Source organism: Lathamus discolor, chromosome 10 (genome assembly GCF_037157495.1).
Source record: "Lathamus discolor isolate bLatDis1 chromosome 10, bLatDis1.hap1, whole genome shotgun sequence".
In the NCBI taxonomy this organism is placed as follows: Eukaryota; Metazoa; Chordata; class Aves; order Psittaciformes; family Psittacidae; genus Lathamus; species Lathamus discolor.
The window spans coordinates 19,130,721-19,150,090 of NC_088893.1; the positions used below are offsets into that span (position 1 = coordinate 19,130,721).

The window sequence follows — 19,370 nt, forward strand, 5'->3', positions numbered from 1 at the left end:
GCAGATGTACTTTCAAAGAGTATTTGAATCCTAAACCAGAACGTAGTTGCATGAAATTCCACAAAGAAATGCAGCTCAGTGTGTAGCTGCCTTAACTGCCAGCCTCAGGCTTCTGAAAGATGTGATGTTTCCTCATTGAACCTCTACAGAAAACTGGAGCTTGTACCATACAGGTACATTACATTTGAAGGTAACACCTTCTCTTTAGTAAGATCTATGTACAGGCTAAAGTTGGCTTCATTTGAGGGAGGAGTTTACCTATGTCAAAGGTTCAAAGTTGTCTCTGGAAGGAGCAAATGTATTTAGAGCTCTCTCTCTTTCCTGGTATTATTTGAATGAATGTTACAAAGGGTTCACAAATGAAACAGTTCCTGTAAACATGAGTGTTAATGCAGTTTCTTGCTACAATGACAATTTTGACATTGTTTTGTTTTGTTTTGTTTTTTTCTGTTCCTGGTTATTTTCTGGCTTCCCCAATTTTCTGATGCTGCAGTTGCAAACATACTGTGGCGAGAGGAAGGTACTGCAGTAAAGTTCTTTTGTCGTAGTGATAATGTGCTTGTCTGCTTTAATAATTCCATGATGGGCCATTCTCCACTGACTTGCTGCTAACTCTATCAGCTTTCACAGTTACCAGATTAAATACAGACCAGACATTTAAAAGCTAAACTATTCAGAGAAGAGATATCGCTCTCGTAATATAAATCGTACCTTCTGATACTTTCCCACTAAGAAATAATAGATGACCATAAAATATGTGAAAATGGAAATTTTATATAAACTGCCACAAGTGTGAGTAGCCTGAAGATTCTCAAGCTGCATTAACAATTGCACGAGTGTCAGAAGTGCTCCCAAATTACCATAATTGAACAAGTAGGACATAAATCCAATAGACTGCGTTTTAAGCAAGCAATTCAAGCTCTTCCTCCTCAGTAGCATGTATTGATGTTTAGTAAGCAACAAAAATTGTGTTCTTGACTGTTAGGCAGACAAAAAAAGAGCCCACAGCAGGTTTTGCTTCCTTGTATCCTTTAAATCGATGCAGAGTAAAGGTTGCCCCACTTCTCCTTGTTTTAATTGGCAGTTAAGATCTCCAGTTTGATCAGATTTACAGTGTGCCCTGCACAAGGTCAACATCTGTGTGTCTTGGAAGCCAAATTAGAAAGGCAAACACCATCCTAACCAGCTAATTGACTCAAAGATACTATGGAGGCACTTGAAATGAAAACGTATTTGATTTTGTGCACACTTGTGCTGTCATAACGTCCAAAACGCACAGTAAGATGCATCATGCAGAGGCCCAAGGAGCTCTCAAGCACCTCTTTAAGTGCCTTTATAGGGAGCGCAGCCTCTGGCTCCTTGAGGCTGTGTGTTCCTCACCAGAGGAAGGTTCTTGGGTTGTGGTCCAAGCATAAGCCAGTTCTTGCATCCGCCAGTTGCATATGAGGAAGTTGGGAGCTTGGTGTCCTTCCAGCTTTGTGGGGAAGGCCCCTGTGCACTTACAAACTGCTCTTGACCGTGTCCCCTTGCCTCCTGCAAACACCTCTCCCTCCTGGTCTTCCTCCAAGAAGGGCTCCCCACTCACTGTGGCTTTGGAAGGTGCAAAGACCCTTTCATATGTAGTGCCTCCAGGTACCCAAAATGACAGCTGGGCTTCATGCCCTTGGCTTGGAGCTTTCTGGATTGCTGTGGCTTGGCCCAAAGGATTGTAGGGGCAGAAGAGAAGTGCCAGCCCTTAGTGACCAGTACAACCTCAGCCAGGTATGCAGACACCCCATGCATACCTGCTGTCCCACTGCCTGCTGCAGACACATTCCTGCAGTAGATGCAGCAGGCTGGTGGTCATGAGATGTGGCACAGCAGCCTAAGATAGCTCTCCAGCACTTATTCCCAAATATGCCACCTAAAAGTGGCTGGTGCATGGCACTGAAGAGTATCTCTTTACTGCTGATGTTCCTATAAGTGGCAGCATGGGCACTAAGAATTGCTATTTCCCTTCTGCTTGGAAGTGAAATCTCTAGTGCATCTAATCAGTCCAGCCTCATCAGCAGGATGCTACATAGCTGTTTATATACTGCATCCCTTATGTTCCTTCATAAAGTAGTTGGATAACCCTACCAGATGTAGTAGTAATATTTAAAGAAACAACTAAGAAGTTGGTTGCAGAAAGTCTTACTATAATTCTGCAAAACAGTATGAACTTGCTGCGTATCGACATTGCAAATTCAAGTATGAGCAATGTACAGGGAAAACATGAACAGTAAAAGCAGATTTACTATTGATGTTCCTAAGCAATTCAGTATCTTCAGAGCAGGTTTATTCCCCTGTCTGTGTTGTTCTATAGTAGTTGATTGGCACATTCATTCTAGACAAAGAATCCATCAAATGTCCTTTAGCATGTGAAATCTTGGCACAGAAAAAGCTGGAAGAGAGGAATGGTATTTTTGGCTTTACATTTTAATGTATTCTTTTAATTCCATTAAAATAAAAACTTATGTGTGAGTAGCAATATTAGCAAACGGATTGGTAAACTTGAGCTCCTTTAAAATGATCACACCCTTGTGCCCACAAGGTCTGTAGTAACTAAAGCTAATACCTAGGCAGAATATTGTGTAAGACAAGCTGTTCCTTCAAGTCAAAGTAACAAGTAAATTAACACAAGTAGTTAACAAAATTCAGTCTATCAGTCTGTCCTCAAAAGCCTTCACAGACCATGCACAGGTTAGACCTCAAAACATAAGTGCCCATAGCATGACCAGCTGGTTAAACATGGAACTGGAAGCACGTGCAATATTTACTCAATGTACAAACAAGACTAATTTTGCACAGAGAAAGCTACAAGTAGCCCAAATGTGAGGCAGAGATTTATGTCAGTGTTCATGTCTGCAGCGAGTGTTGCTTGCTTTATACCTGGGTAAAGGGAGCTTACTGAGCCAGCAGGCAATCATCAGTATAGGAATGTATGTACTTTGAAAGCCCAAAAGCCTTTTGTAACCAAATTTAAGTTCTAAAATGCTTCCAAGCATTCAGGTTAAATTGAGGCAAATTATTCAAGTATGAGGTCAGAGGAGATTATTCCACAGTGACAAATTTGCCCTTTGATCTCAAAAGTAGGGAAATACAAAAGTACACTCAGTTGGAGACTCTATTCAACTCTGGTTGTCATCAAGTGTCCTCCTGAAGTGCTTGAAATAAAGATGTTAGAATCAACTTCATCTAGAATGGTTCAAATAAGAATTGTTATGGTCCCTGTTCTTAATGGGGGTTTTGTTACGTGATGGTTTTTGTTACACAGATAAGGTATGCTGCCTTTTATAAAGCCGTTAGTTTTGGAGCTAGTTGTGTCATCCAACCTGAAATGTCTTCAATTAAAAAAGGAAAGAAAAACATTTCTCATCACTCCCTGAGTTTCCAATCTGGTACCTGCCTCACTACTATAAATAACACAGCTCTGCGAAATTCCCCATTGCCCACCTCTGTACTGAAATAATTCCCCAGACCCAGGAGCTGCAGCAGTAAAATCAAGAGCAGAGTCCGTTTTACCAATGTCCATAAGATTGTTTAGAGATGTACCCCAGTCAAGACTCGTCAAATAGTTCATAAGTCACAATAAAACACGTAGCTTGTCTGATGAGAAAACTGCTTTGTCTAAAGACCAGTGTGAGGATTACTCTCTAAAAAAAGCATTTGGTAAACTCTTTTTAAAAGAGAGTACCTGGATGCTATTTGGATTATATTTTAAGCCAGTCAATATTAAAACTTGCACTCATTTTACTGTAAAATAAAGTGTGGGACTTGCCAAGTCACTAACTCTAAATGTAACGGGATAAAATGAATATCAAAGTATTTCTGTGATTAATTTTACCCTTAGTTCTTAAACACACCCTCATTGTTACAGGCTCATCAGATGAAATCACGCTACTATCGTGCATGAAAATAATAACGAGCATCTTCACAACAGTCATAATTTGTTGCCTGCCTGTTTCCACTTTCTAGGATTAAAATCCTTTACTCATGGCAATATGTGCACTCATTCCAGCCAGGGTCAAACTCTGCCCTCTGATGTGTTCACTCAAGTCCCACCGAAGGAGGTGGGAGTTGTGTGCGTGCTGTGAGCGCAGATTTTGGTCCAAAGTGCCTGAATGAAATGTTTTAACAACATACTTGGGAAAAGTGAGCCCTTAGTCCATCAAGATAACTTAGTTCTGATGGAGGTTCAGTACCTCTTTTCTTACATGCATGATCCCTTACTGTGGCATCACATTTAAGGATCGTGGCTCCTGTACCAGCCTGATGCCCTAACTGGGGTATTTCTGTGGTATGGTTTAGGGAGACTCAGCTTGAACATTGTCAGTACAGCAAACACCGCGTGCTGAGGCATTGTACTCTGAAGCCCCTTATTTGGCACAAAAAGAGGGGGTTTTAGCACCGAACAAAACTACTTCTGGCCTTTCTAAATACTATGGAATTTACAAAATTTCCCCAAAATGCGTTTGTCCAAATTATACATGTTGTTATAGTGAAGTTTTGATGATGATTGAGACCTCAGTCCTGCAAACACTTAAGAGGTGTGGGAAACTGTAGATGTGAGCAGTGTCTGGAGCTGCCATCACTGGAGCAGCCAAGGGAATTGTAAGGCTGAATGCTATTCAGACCTGTAGAACCAGGACCTTATTTCTCCATGGGTAAAATGTAATTAATTAGAAATTGCAAATTATCACATCACTGTATCATTAGCGGATAAGTATACTATCAATGTTACAGGGGTGACAGTGGTCATGGCAAACAGTTAATGGGGGTGCAAAAGATGAAATGACTCCTGGATCTTTCTAACTAGACTGTTTGAAAAGATCCTGAACATTTCTTAAAGGTGCTCATTGCTGCAATTGCATGTAGCTGGAGAACAACCAAATTATCGGTGTTTTAAGGCATTTCTGCATGGCAGAGATGACAAAATGCAACCTCCTAACAGCAAAGCAATGACAGACAGCCAGTTTTCCAAATCTCCTGGAATGCCCCAGTTGGATAAATGAGTGCTGTTGCGATGCTGAACTACTCCACATTTGTGAATTACAGTTCGCAAGATTTCAAAAATGTGTTTGCTTTGGTGGCTATAGTCAGTTCATGCAGGTAGCTTCAGAAAACAGGGAAATACAGATCTTGTCAGATATGGAGCACTTCCATTTTACATCACAGCTACAAGAAGTCAAGTTACCTGTAACAGGATAGCCTTCAGGTTAGTTTTAGCTGAAGCTTCTCCTTCAGTTCTCAAATTATTAGCAAGCTGGTTTTAGTGAAATCATAGAAGAACCATAGTCATAACCTGAGGGAGTGACCGATGCAATGCAGGGGCTTCTTGTTGTCAAATCTGGCTTTGGTATATGCACACAAGACCTGGGCATAGTTATTTGTGTACAAGCACCGCCACCAAGGCAAGGCATTTTTGAATGTGTCTGTACCTCTTCACTTCTTGAAGGCCTTGTTGTGACATGAAATTTGATTTTGTGAATGCACCGACTGCATCCAACCAACCAACCTTTATGTGAGGCAGATTCTGCTTGTTGGGGGAGGAGGGAGGGTTCTTAAAAAAGGTCCTACCGGCTATGGATACCTACCAAAAACATTCCTGCTTCTTTTCCTTTATCCCCCTTCAAGGCCTGAGTGTTGGGAATATGTTCTATGTCTTTTCTGATGATGGGATCACAGTCCTTCAGCCAAACGAATGTGAAATCCGGAGACACATCAGGCCCGAAGAGAGGATTTTCACAAGTTATGTAAGTCCTAAACCCAGTAGCTACAGCTCTTAATCTCTTCAAAGGTTGTTGTTGCTAAAGGACACAGTGATGTTAGAGCTTGGTGGGTTTCACGTGGCATCCCTGAGGTGTATCATCTCCTCCTCTTGAAAATTAAGGGAACCACTGACATGGAGGATTACTGACACACTGCAGAGAATTTGCCTAGTTACCCTGTCAAAATGTAGGCAAAGACTTTCGCCTGGCTTGTTTGTGTATCCTTGCCCAAAAGTTGTAACTGGGCTGCTAGAGAAAGTACAAGTCAGTAGCAGTGAGACGCACACATCACTCGCTGGCCCCTTTTACTGATAGGCAAAGGAGTTGGCCACTTTCTGCTCTTTAGAAGTAGTTTCCCAGATTAAACCGCAGCAGGGAGGTGGGTCAGGATGCACAGAAGATGTTTGTGTCATGCTGGTCCTCTGCATCTACCGCCACTGAACCGCAGACCTGTGCCGTCCTTGTTGTTTGCTGTCCAGCATTTCCTGCCAGCGCTGGGTTCACCCACCCCTGCTGTAGGAAATCACAAGGAGAATGTGTTCAGGTGTCAGTGAATGTCAAGCGCAGCCTCGTCCACAGTGGAGCTCAATATGACAAGGGGGATAACATGTGCCTGGGGTGCTGTGAGGGCAGTGTTCTCAGTGACCTCTGTTATGTACTCCTGTGTGGTAACATACACCATATGTGTATGCTCATGGATCTGTGAATTCTCATAAAACGCAGCTGCAGAAATACCTCCAGAAATGCTTTTTCAGTCACTCCTTTATTTAGTGGGGCTTTTTAAAAGGAGAAGCTGAGAATGTGGCTACCTCCTGAAGAAAAGGACTCGGCCTTGCTGTTAGTTGTGTGAGGGATGAAAGGCGACGATCACTATCATGAGCCCCAAAGGCTGGGGAAGGCTCTGGTGCCATGGGTCAGGATCTTCTCCTGAGTCTGCATTCAGTACTTTTTAGATACCCATAAAGTTGTGGTTGATACTGTTGGGGGGTTTCCCATTGGATTTTCATATACCTTAGAAGAAATCCAGACTGATGCTCACTGCAGGACTGGCTTAGTATCATGGAGCTGCACTTGGGCTGTTGCTACTCAGAGACAGAAATCTTGCGTTTCTTTTTTCCCAAGAGCTGTAAATATTGAAGAGGTGGTTCTGGAGAAACAGCTTGAAAAGAACAAAGGAGAGAGGGCACTTAAGGAAATAATGTCAGCACAGTGGTGGGCATGAAAGGGATTTTTAACGTCATTTCTTGGCTGCCTTTCAGAGAGAGCTCTAAGGGTTTCCTACCGGCATCATAGAGCCCTTTCCCTTGATATAGGGAGGATTGACCTTTTTTCTCCCCTCCTGTTTCCCTTGTAGTGTCTTGAGTGTTTGTCACATAGACACTGACACCAGCCTGCAGCTTCAGGAGGGTTTCTACAGCAAAGGTTTCTTCATTTGCTGTTAGAGGGCACAAAAGCAGATAGAGCAGCTGAGCACCGTAGCAGAAAGTGGTGCCATTTCCCTGCTCCCCTGGCTCTGGGTGGATGGTGTGTTGTGAGAGCCTAAGCCCCAGTGCAGAGCCGAGGATGAGGATGAGTTTGGAGGCTGGTGGGTGCTTGGCTCTGTGTGTGGCTGCTGGGAGCTCAGGGCTGGGCTTTTGTAGCACCTTTGCACTTGCAGTAGCGTAGGAAAGGAAGATGCAGCCAAGCTGTTGAGTTTTGTATCTTCAACCAGTCTCCACCAAGGTACCTAAACCAACAGAGCTGTGCTGCTTAGGGGTGAAATCTTCATCCATAACCATCGCTCTGATACAGACATGGTGTTGGCATTGTTTTCCTCTTTCCCTGAACAAGCTGCGCTGCTCTAACTGCCTCCCCTTTAGGGAGGTTTTGCCATTATTCACAGTGACCTAGCTGTTGTATTGACAGGTTTTAAACCCAGCACTTTTGCTCACTGAAGTATATATGTGTGTTCATTTCATTTTACCCTCGTTTCTACACCACAGCCCGCTCCCACACAAATGCTCTTTCCCATAAAGCAGCTCAACAGAAGGGAGAGCAACAAAGAATAGCCAACACACAGAGGTTTGTTGGTGAGGTTATGTGTGACTCTTCCAACTCAGGGTACCAGTGAGCTCCTACTAAAGCTAATACCAGTTTTGTACAGGACTCAGTGAGGATCAGAGTCAAAAGAATGGCATCAGGCAGCTGTGAACAGGATTTGGTCCAAAGCAACAAGATTTGGTTCCTTTTGAACAGGGGAAGTTTCTGTGGTGCAGCAATAGACTGCAGAACTCTGCTTGTTTTGCCACTGTTTCCCTGGGCACCAGCATCTCAGAGCACACTCCCCTGGACTGAAAATGACGACCTGATGAAAAACATGAAGCTGTGATTCAGTTAATGTAAATCACTGTTTTTTCAAAGCACAGAGTGATATCGCTAATAAATCCTGACAGCATCGCAAGTCTCGATGAACCACGCTGTACTTCAAAGACAGATCCGTATAGACACTGCGGTTATTTCAATTCGGGGTGACTTTGCAGGAGGTCCAGCTATTTAATGTTACTGGGTAGAGCCAGGCTGCGGTGTGGGATGTGATGAAATAATTATTTCCTGTTTTTAAGGGAAAAGAAGGGGTTAAATATCATCCTAATGGAATCCCCAGCGATTTTTTCCTTATGGTTTTCAAGGCTATGCTTCTTGCTGTTCCAGACCCTGAACTTGTAGAAATGAAACCTTTTCTTCTTTTTCCCCCCTCAGGAAGAGATCTGTCCTAAAGTGGAAGGTGAAGGCACTCAGTCCTGCCTCTGGGCTTCAGCGGTCAATGTCAGAGACAAGTACATTTATGCAACGCAGCCTAAGCTGAATAGAGTAATGATAATTGATATCCAGACTCAGAAAGCCATACAGGTACTTACAAGGGGAAGTCTTTATTCACTGGTGGCAAAAGACTTGGTATGGGACAAAAAAGTTGATCTTTGCCCAGTGGAGCTGCTGACACCGCTTGGGCCTGTGTTGCTTTCACCCATGGGGTCACACTGTGTCATTTCTGTTCTGTAAACTTGCTGGCAGGAAAGAAACTCCTTTATGGGTTGGATATCATAGTCCCGGGGGTGTATCTGCAGCCGAGCTTGCAGCTAGTGTGGTAATACAGCACTAGGATGAATTTCTGGCTCACGCTCATTGAGCCACTGCCTGACCTCAGTTATAAGCAGGGTGGGAAGAATGAACTGGTGTGGGTATAACTCAAGCAGAAATTGGTCCCTGATCTACTGGGTATAAGTAAGAGCATAAGATGGAATGATGTCTAGCTAGGAAACTGCACCAAGCAGCCAGATTTTTCTACTGCTGGCTCTGCTGCTGATCTCTCAATTGATCTGAAGGTGAAGCTGCACAATGGGTATAACAGTGGTGCATGGGAAAGTCTGCAGTAAACCGGTATAACATTTGTGATGTGCATTTGGGTCACTGTGTAAATACCTATCTCTGTTTTTTTAAGTCCTTGGATGTTGACCCATTACCAACCAAATTACATTATGACAAGTCCCACGACCAAGTGTGGGTGCTTAGCTGGGGTGACATGTGGAAGTCCTCACCAACGCTGCAGGTAAGTCCTTATGCACCTGAGCCTTTGCCCTTCCTTGGCTCAGCATCATTGGTAGCAAGCTGGTGCCTGGTTGGTTGCAGGTAATTAACAGCGTTTAATGGCCTGGATATAAAGCTGTTCTTTCATTTGCATATCTAGTGTGTTTTATTCATCCCTCCTCCGTCCATCCTCCCATATTTTTCCTGCTGTTTAATTTGTTTTTCAGCAATGACTGTGCCGTAGGCTGGCAGCAGGACTGCTTTGTTGCCAAGGTCTGTTTTGTTTTAAGGCTGATGACAGAGCCAAGTGCTATAAAGTTGTACAGCAAGGGCTGGCAGCTGACTGTGAGCAGTGTAAGCCTGCCATGCTCCAAGGCCCAAGGAGGATGCCATTGGGGTTCCGGGAGCTACTCCATGCTCAGCAGCGTCAGACCCATAGTGATATTGGGGCACAGTAATGCACATAGGTTTGGACAACTGAATGAACTTCTATTTCTGGATCGCCCTGGAGGACTCATTCTTCTGTTGATGCTACAGAAACATTAAGTGTCAGCATCTAATGGGGCATTTTGCTGCTGCTGTATGTCATATGACAGAGTTGACACCAGAGCTGATTTGATCCAGCTAGACATACTCTTCTCTAGCAGTTATTTCCCTGCACTTGATTCCTGGGAACATAGGTGTCATGTGGATACTCCTACCAGAAACATTCGCTTGTAAGTCTACATTCAAACATTCCCCAGCAGCAGAGAAGGTTGGCTGTGCTTTCTGACCTAAAAACCTATATATCTGGAGTCCATGTTCTTCGTGGGGATGCTGCCCTGTGAAGGTGGGACAAACCATCCCCACCAGCCACATGCTTCATCTATGATAATGGCTGCAGCCTGCAGACTTTTCCTAGCAAAGAATAGACTAGCCACAAAACACGGGCGTTTTCAGGGAAAGACACCAAAATCAGAATAGGGACAAATAAATGAAGGTTTCTGAGGCAGTGCTCCAGCTTGGCTCACCTGGGGGTGAGCAGTTTCCTGTACAGGGTATAAGGAGATAAAATCGGCTCTCTTTACCCTCTCTGACTTAATTTCTTCCATCCAGCTGTGAGAGGTTTCTGTCAGTAAAGGAGACATGGCACAAGCGTGTGATTATTAAGAAGAACAGACCACCTGCACAGTTGGAAACTTGTTATAAGGCTCCAGCTCTAAGACAGTCCTTTCTGTTATGTTTATGAAGTGCAGTTGCTTATGCAGGCAGTGAGATTAACATCACCAGCAGCAGATCTCTCCTTTTTTCCAACCTTCTTTCCTAAAAGGTGGGCAGTGAGTGATCTGGCCAAGTTAATTCTTAACCTGCAGTGGTTAGATGCAGACATGCAATAAAGCATCTTCTTTTAACAAAGATGCTTCTGCTGAGGTTGATCTAAATCCCCACTCGTTCTTTGGAAGTCAGGGATTTATCAAACAGCCTGTGCAGCCGACTAATGGGATGCTGTTGTTTAGCTATTACTGGCTTGTGGGAAGCAAATGTCTGGCCTTGTGAAAGCCCTGTGCAAGAGAGGGCATCTTTCTTGAGCAGTCTAATTGGAAGAAATCTAAATGGCACGACCAAAACAGCTGTCTGAACTAAACCTTGTAGGGATTTAACACTTCCTCAATGAATTATGTAGCTATAAATTGAAAGCAACCCCTGTTGCACATTAGAGAAGCAGAAGTTCCTAATGAATGGACTGATGTCATCTTGAACTGGGCAAACAATCTGAGTATTTGACATTTTAGCTATTGAGAACTTCAACCTCTCTTTTCCTGTGGTGGTGAAGGAGCTGAGTTCCCAGGGCCATGGAGGTGGGTGCTGGGCAGCATGGAGAGGGGACAGCCAAAGGGCCTTTCACTGCCTCATCCTGTATTATATATGGTACAATACGTGGATGAACAGTTCTCCTTCAAAGTGATAATTACCTGCTGTGAGTTGGTGTTTGATCCCTCAAGCTGGTAAATTGTATCTGTGCATATTAGTGAGATTAATAAATTTGACCATGAAATAAATGTTGATTTTAGACAGTGAGGAATAAATTACGGTCTTAGTGTTGTCATACTACTTCAGCTCCTGCACGACTGCTCTTTCTCCAGGTGCAAACATCTTAGGAAAGTCACGTTGTGTACTTACCTTACAAATGTCAAGCCTCAAATACTATTTATTAGCACACCTTCTTCAAGGCAGCTACACCAAGCGGTATGTTGAAGTCATTAATCAATTTGGGTCTACTGCGTCCCTGGGAAAAGCCACTTGGTGCCATGCGTGACTATGGGAACTGTATTTACCTTTCTACCTTACTCGCTGCTTTTCCTGTACTCAACCTTGTGTGTGTTTGTTGTAGGTAATACCAGAGGCAAGCGCAGGGGAGGAGCAGCATGTTATCCGCACGCCATTTGAAGGAGTGGATGATTTTTTTATACCACCTACAAATCTTATTATTAATCACGTTAGGTAAGAATGTCTGAATAGCAACAGTGACCACGGTGCTCTCTTCTAGTGGGCATCCTTCTAGTTATCTTATAGCACTTTACAACTGTGAATGAATGAATTCATGATCAAGCTAACTACTCTTATTGATTGAGCAAATTACTAATAGTTATTCAGTGAATCAATGAAACAGCAAGAAACAAACCTGCGCTTCCTTAGAACATGCACAGGCATTCAAACCTCAGCTTGGTCAGCCATGCAAGGTATCACACGCTGCCCTGCTTGGTTGTGCTGGGAATTTGATGGCCAAAAGAAGCTGCCTTTCCTGCCTCAAAACTGCTTTATGGATCTGGGCGTAATGAACCTGTGTCAAAGATTTATTGCCTGAAATGGTAAAGGTTTATTCTGCCTGAAGCATAAAGCATGGTTCCTCCATGTATTTCCGACTTGTTCAAATACTGGATCTCTGTGTGATGTGTATGGTTTGAGGAGAGAAATAATACGCACGGCATATTAAAAAGCCCACCTCTATGAACCATCAGTTTTGAATGCTGATGTGGTGTAGCGGTTAATGAGATTGTGTAACTAACATACTAATAATGTGGACTAATACTGGCTGCTTCCCAGCAGGCACAAGAAGCCTCCCATTAACATTATCAAAACTGATGATAACTGCAAAGCAATTTATACCATACTTACCACGTTATAACAACTCTAACCATCTTCTGTCCCCAGTGTAGTTTAACTAAGCTAAACACTCAAAAACTGATAATGTAACTCCTTGCATTCATCTTAGGTTCCCTGCAGTGAACACCGAGGACAGGGGGGGTCACACTTGAATGATTGCGTGTTGAATCGGATCCAAAATAAATAACTTTGCTTCCTGAAACACAAACTAATGAGACATACTTCATGGCTGTCACTCTCAATTTCTCCCTACCTCATTTTTCCGCGTTGCTTTCAAAATATCCTTATGACTAATAGTAGTGCCAGAAGGTAGATGACTCTGCTGAATGCTAAAGCCTGAGGTGAGAAGGTATAGTGCGGGTTCAAAGACAGGAAGGTGGAATAATTGCACTATTTATTTTGTTTCATTGTCTTTTTGCTTCGGTGTGGTTAATCGGCTGTATACAGACGATCTTCTATAAGAAATACTACGTGTAGATAATTCTTTATAGTTTCCATGTACAAAGCAGAGAATGCTCAGCCTGATTTCCTATTGCATTTGTTCAAGGCCAGATCTTTGTCCGTTCTCCTACCCTCAGCACCGAAAATAATTGCTCCCAGTCTAATGAGACTTACTGAGATTATGTTCTAAATTCTCCGCTCAGAAACAATCATTGGCGATCCCCGCATTTCCCAGGAAGGTGAATATTAAAACAACCTCTTCTGCGAGCCAAAAAATGTGTGCATGCAAATATTGCTGCATATGTATTGCAGCTGCCTGTTATTTCAGATGGATATCTAGGAATGTATCTGGTTTTATTAGTTCCCAGGGTAGATTGTTGTCTATTAAAACCTCTCCAAGTGCAAGGTTTTCGGGTCACAGATTGCGGGCAAGCGCTGCACCTCTTCTGCAGCCATGTGCTCGTAAAACACATTCTGACCCATTTCTTTACAGTTTATGATAAGAACCATTTTTTTAACTTCAGGCATTTGGCCAAGTATTAAGGAAGTCTTGGGGGGGAAAAATGCTGTAAGGGAAAGCATTTTTTAAAGTGTACTTAAAATGCATTCATCCAGGAGAAATACAAGTGTCATATCCAATTTCCCCACACACAGTGCACTGCAAGTCTCCACTGCAGATATTTTCTGAAGTCTCTCTAATGGATGTGAATATAATGGGAAAATGAAAGGCTCAGCCCAGTGGTTTTCATGGGATCATACACTAGAGTGGCTCGTTCTTTAGAAGTGGAATCATTGCAGAGTGTCTCCTTGACAGATGGATTAAGAATAACAAAATAAACGCAGTGTTTTAAGCAAAATATGTATTATCTGCACACAAGGACATTGCCGTTGATATTTCGCAAAGCAGCTCTGCATCTTTAGGGGAAGAGATACAAAACTGAGCACTCACTTCATTCCCTTCTGTCTGCATTGAATGGATGAAAAGATGCTGGATGTAAAATTAGTTTGGGTAAGTCAGTATCAGCGACCTGTGAATCCAGGTGAACACAAACAGGTTGTTTCTGTGGGCTCCCTCTCAAATTAAGCAGAAACCTTTCTTGGCTATTCTTGACCTTTTCTTGTCTTCAGCAAAGGTCGGGTGTGCTGCAGCATATATCTTTTACAGAACATTTATTCCGTGTTCACTGTTGTCTGCCCTCTCTTGAGACAGAAAACAAAGACCCTTTTTCTTCAGTGCACCCTGGTTATGTTCCTTGAGAAGTGTTTTACATTCTTCCTGTGCTGGCAGGATGGCGTTTCACATAGTCTGCCCTACACCTCAGCCTTGTCGCTGGTTCCCAGGCACCATGGGGAGCAAACACACATCACAGCTACCCGCTGGTGCTGTAATTTAAGAGATGAGGTTGGACATCATCTTCTCTCAGTAGTTATACATAGAGCTCAAAGTTGTTCTCTGGCCCCAGTTTAGCAGTGATATGCTTTGTTTAGAACAGGTTTCTGCTTTGGGATTCAAGAACTCTTGAGCATATATTGAATTACATCCTTCTAGAGCTGAAACAGGTTATACACAAAGCTGGTCAACAGTAGCCTCCAGAACACACAAGCCTTGATTATTATTCCTGTTGTAGATAAATCTTCCCAATAAGATTTCAGCTCTTGAAGATGTTATTCAAACACCCAAGCATATATTCAGGCTTCCAGGATGAGGTTGCTAATTTTAACTGAAATGTATATACCTCTTTTTAGCATGTTTTAGAAGCACTAAACCAAGAGATTTGTTACAGAAAAGAGCCGGTATTATTGCACATGCTTCCAAAACAAGCAGCATAGAGTTTCGCAGTTCTGCTGACTTTTGTCTTTCCTCAAGCATCTCACCGTGTCTCCAGAGATGACTTCAGTGTCATGTTTTCTATTTCAGGTTTGGTTTCATCTTTAACAAGTCGAAGTCAGCAGTTCACAAAATTGACCTGGAAACTGTGACCCACATCAAGACTATCAACTTCAGAAACCATAGCTGCATACCACAGGCCATGGCTTATACCCACCTGGGCGGTTACTTCTTTGTCCAGTGTAGGAAGAATAGGTCGATGGCTGCGTCACCACAGCTCATCATTGACAGTGTCACTGATGCTGTCATCGGCCCCAACAGCGACGTGTCGGGCACGCCGTACATCTCACCAGATGGACGCTATTTGGTCAGTGCAGATGAAGACAGTGGCAGGATCAGAGTCCAGGCTCTGACTGTCCGTGGGGAAATCAAGTTGATTTATGACTTACAAACAGACATACACATATCTGATCTGACATTTCAACCCTCTTTCACTGAAGGCAACCAGTACTATATATATGCTACTTCACATTTGCAAACAGATGTGCTTTTTGTAGAGCTGTCAACGGGGAAAATGAATGTACTGAAGAATTTAAAGGACCCTATCACATCCAAAGACTGGCCCTGGAGCAGCTACAACAGAATTATGAAAGACAGTGGATTATTTGGACAGTATCTCATTACACCAGCTAAAGATTCATTGTTTGTTATAAATGGGAGGCAAAATACGTTACGCTGTGAGGTTTCAGGTATAAGGAGGGGTAACACAGTGGTCTGGGTTGGGGAGGTATGAAGGGCAATAGCAGTAGAGCCTTCAGCAGGCAAGTACCGGTTGGACCTTTACACTGCAACAACTGAGCAGTAGCATTGTATATTTTTACACTGGGGGGAAAAAAATAAGAAAAAAACAAAAAAACCCTGTATAGGCTTCATGGTACAACACTGGTCTACTTGCAAGTTTTATAATATAAGGTATGCTCTGCTAATAGGAAGTGGTTTTGAAGGGATGTCTTTTATTTGGGGGTATGATTTGTGGTTATGAGAAAAATGCTGAGAAGCGAATAGTATCTCCACTGAGATATCGTATAAGCCACGAAACCTAATGATTCTGTAGAACAAATCCCATTTTGAGTTTCCATACTGAGGAGCTTTTATGTTATGTTCAAGCCATCCGTTTTCTTTCCCGTATACCTTGCCCATTCCCTACCCCAGCACAGAGAGACTACAGAAGCAAGGACTGCAGTTAAAATTCACCTTTGGATGATGAGGGAAACTAAGCATCAGAGAGCAGTTTTCAACCCACAGAAACCTAGAAGAGTGATTTAATGAGAACCGATCAGTTTTCTCTGCAGGACGGCTTTGGGAGGATTCACAGATGTGATTTCAGAAGGAGGCATAACAGAAATAGCAACTGTCAGCTCGCTTTCTTCTGCGCTTAATTTTGCTCTTGGTACTGCTGAAGGCGATGTTGCGAGTCCGTCCCCCCACTCTTCTAATGCATATCTGTGTGACTGTATATGAGAAATCTGGCATGAAGTATCCAGGCCATTAGAGTGAGTAAAAGCCCAGAAATGCTAAGGGGGGTGTCAGAGTTTGTAAAAGATGCTGTGGAGAAGGAGCATTAGTCTTTCAGCAGCTTGTGAGTGTGGTCAGCTTGGCACAATATGCAAAATCTGCTCTTTTGGGGGCAGAGAATTAGTTATGGTTATTCCCACAGGAGGCAGCAAGACTCCTAGAAATTGTTGGTTTCTCTCATTAAATGTTTAGTAGCACTGAAGTCACTGGGTTCTTCATAAAACAGTAGCTTACGATGACAGAGCGTATTTTTAATAGAAAACTCACTCATTTTCTAGTCATAGCCTTAATTTGCCTCCTTCTTTTCAGACATCCTGGGAAACAATTTTAATGTGTGATTTTTTTCCTTCCCGTTTATACTGCACTTGTTTATAGTCAATTATCTGTTAGTTATGAGCAAAGAGCTTCATGTAAAACCAGCTGAGTTACGCTTGAATGCAACAGCTGGCACTGAGAAATTCCAGTTGGGTTCCCATAAAAACATGGATCCATTTGCACATTTGGAAGATAGGAAAAGTTTTCTAGTGCATTTTGGTAACTTTCTCTATCCATCACCGTGAAGTAATCAGGGCAGGAGCAGCCTTGGCTTGCAAGGCAGTGCAAACCAGATGAACACCACTACCACCATGAGCGGATGCATCAGAGCAGTTGTAACCCATGTACCACTTTGAAGATGTGGTCTTGAGGTGGGTGAAAGCTCTCTCTGAAGGTCAATACCTGTTCTGTGGGAGCCACCCATCAGCCTTTGGAAAGACCCAGCTTGTTTTGTGAATGATCCCGTTGACCAGAGTTCCTGTGACAGCAGCTGCTGAACACATCCCGTGATACGTAGTGGCACATCAATTACTTTCCTCCACAGATGCTTAAAGTCACCCATTTCACAGTGCACACAGAGGGATTGTAAATGAGAAGGGTGCAGACTAACACTGGCAATCTTTGCTTTAAATGTTAAACTTTACCGAAGAGTAGCATTTTAGCACGGCTGGAGACCTGAAGTAACTGAAACAATTTCAGTTCTGTAGAGATTATGTAAAAATCTGTTCAGACAGACGAAAAAGGGGAGCTGAATCCTATGAATTCATGAAACATGGAGTCCTTGAGATTGCCCTTCAACACCCATAGGCTGAAACATCCATCTCTTTTCACTTATGAGCCATAGGGGTTAGAAGAGACTATTTCATCATTGCAACACAGGCATTAAAACAGATGGGCATAGCCTTTAGCAATGCATGGTGTCCATGATTTTCTACTCATCTGGTTAGGAAACATACCCGTGTCAAGGAAAGGAGAAGACCAGCTTTGTAAGTACCTTGAAATATGCACAACTCCTTTCTTGAACAGAGCTGTATCCATACATTGCTGTCATCCTAAATGTGTTTTACCAAGGCCAGACACTGCTCTCGTGTTATCTTTTATGACTTCTTGACTATTTTATTATGCCTATGGTAAGTTTCCCTGTAGAGACGTTCATTGTGTCATAGATCAAGCAAATATTACTTTTTTAAGAATATTTAAAAGAAAACCCTGTATATATCTGTTCAGGTAAATATTCTTGGGGCTGGTTTATATATAGGCTGTGAAAGATGTGTAACAGACCTCACTTCTTCCTGTTTGTCGCAAAGTATTGGAATAGCGTTCACTTGACAAATCCCACATGGCCCTTCCAAAGATGTTCCCTTTCTTCCCTCTTCAGCCCAAGTTTCTGGTGATGTGTCTTCTAAATTATCCTAATGGTTATATATCATACTTAGAAAATGAAGTACAACTTAGCTTGTCCACACGACTTGTGAACAGTTCCAATGACGGTCAAACCTGACATTAAAGTGCTGCACATTTGTTACTCTGATCTTATTTTTATTATGACACAGGAATTTTATATGTACTCGAGACCTGTTTCAACTCCTTTTTGCCTTTCAACTCTCGTCAAAAAGAGGCTACGTTTCCTTGTTTGCAGTTTCTTTCCCACTCCCTTTGTGTTCTCCGCTGATTCACAACTCCTATCTAATAATCACAGTGATTAACTGAAATTAATTTAGGTTGAATTAATGACCATTTAATTACCCTACAACATTCCTATATCAGTTGGGTATTCTGGCACTAGAATAATGGAAATAATAATCTCTGGTTGACCCTAGTCCCAAGATCAGCTGCATTTTCCATTTGCCATTGAGGTTAAACAGTAGTATAATGGAAATGCTGGTTTGTCTTAGTATTTCCCTCGATATTTTCACTTTCTGAATGAAAGTTTTACTTAACATCTTCGCTTATGCAGTTCAGTAACTATTTAGAAACTGTCCACTTCTAAATTGGAGAGAAAAACTCACAAGTGCCTTAATTTGGCATCTGTGACAATAATTAACATGTTCTTATCATTTAATACTTTATTTTTTACCACCAAAAAGAAATCAACAGAAATCCCCAAGTATTTCTGTGGGTGGAAGCGGGGATGCCCACGGGATGGGTGGGAGATGGGGAACAGGCAGGGTTGCTCCATCACCCCTGTGAAAGGGGACTGGAGGGAGGGGGGGTGCTGTTTTCCACCTTGAAGGACTTGGGCTGTTTGGCTGTGTTAACCTCCATAAACACAGCTTTGCCCAAGAGGCACACGAGTCCTGATGACCTGTCGACAAGTACTTACTGCCTTGATTTATACCATGATTAGGTCTTAATTACTAGAGTGCCCAGTAGTGTTCAAGGTACTGCATAAAACAGACAAAAAGGCCAAGATCTCAGTTCTGTAAGGACATAACAGCCAATTCCCTGTCTGACCTGGCAGCAGGTCAGCAAAATGACCAGAAAAGCAGGAACTGAGGCTGGGGGAGATGTAAGCCTTAACGTGAGTGCAATTACCTGGTTATTCATCAAAGATCTGGGCATGCCATGATACCTGTATAATTCTTTCCTGAAGACACCCTTTGTCCCTTCCCATCAGGGCTTTAAATGAACATCCAAAGGGTTGAATACATGTATAGCTGTTGCTCTTCATGGAATTCCTGGGACTTGGACAGTGCACCCCAGGGATTTCTGTCTGC

General features: G+C 42.8%; 1 protein-coding gene across 10 annotated transcripts in view; it reads left to right on the forward strand.

Annotated features, from left to right (window-relative positions):
• Positions 1-18,178, forward strand: part of FSTL4 (follistatin like 4) — a 396,562-nt gene extending 378,384 nt beyond the window's left edge. For all 10 annotated transcript variants that reach the window (XM_065690678.1, XM_065690673.1, XM_065690681.1 and 7 more), the window contains 5 exons: positions 5,656-5,774; positions 8,526-8,675; positions 9,265-9,372; positions 11,722-11,831; positions 14,854-18,178. In XM_065690678.1, coding sequence (XP_065546750.1) covers positions 5,656-5,774; positions 8,526-8,675; positions 9,265-9,372; positions 11,722-11,831; positions 14,854-15,556 — 1,190 coding nt within the window. In that variant the 3' untranslated portion in view covers positions 15,557-18,178. The remainder of the gene's footprint in view (positions 1-5,655; positions 5,775-8,525; positions 8,676-9,264; positions 9,373-11,721; positions 11,832-14,853) is intronic.
• The last annotated feature ends 1,192 nt before the right edge of the window (positions 18,179-19,370 follow it).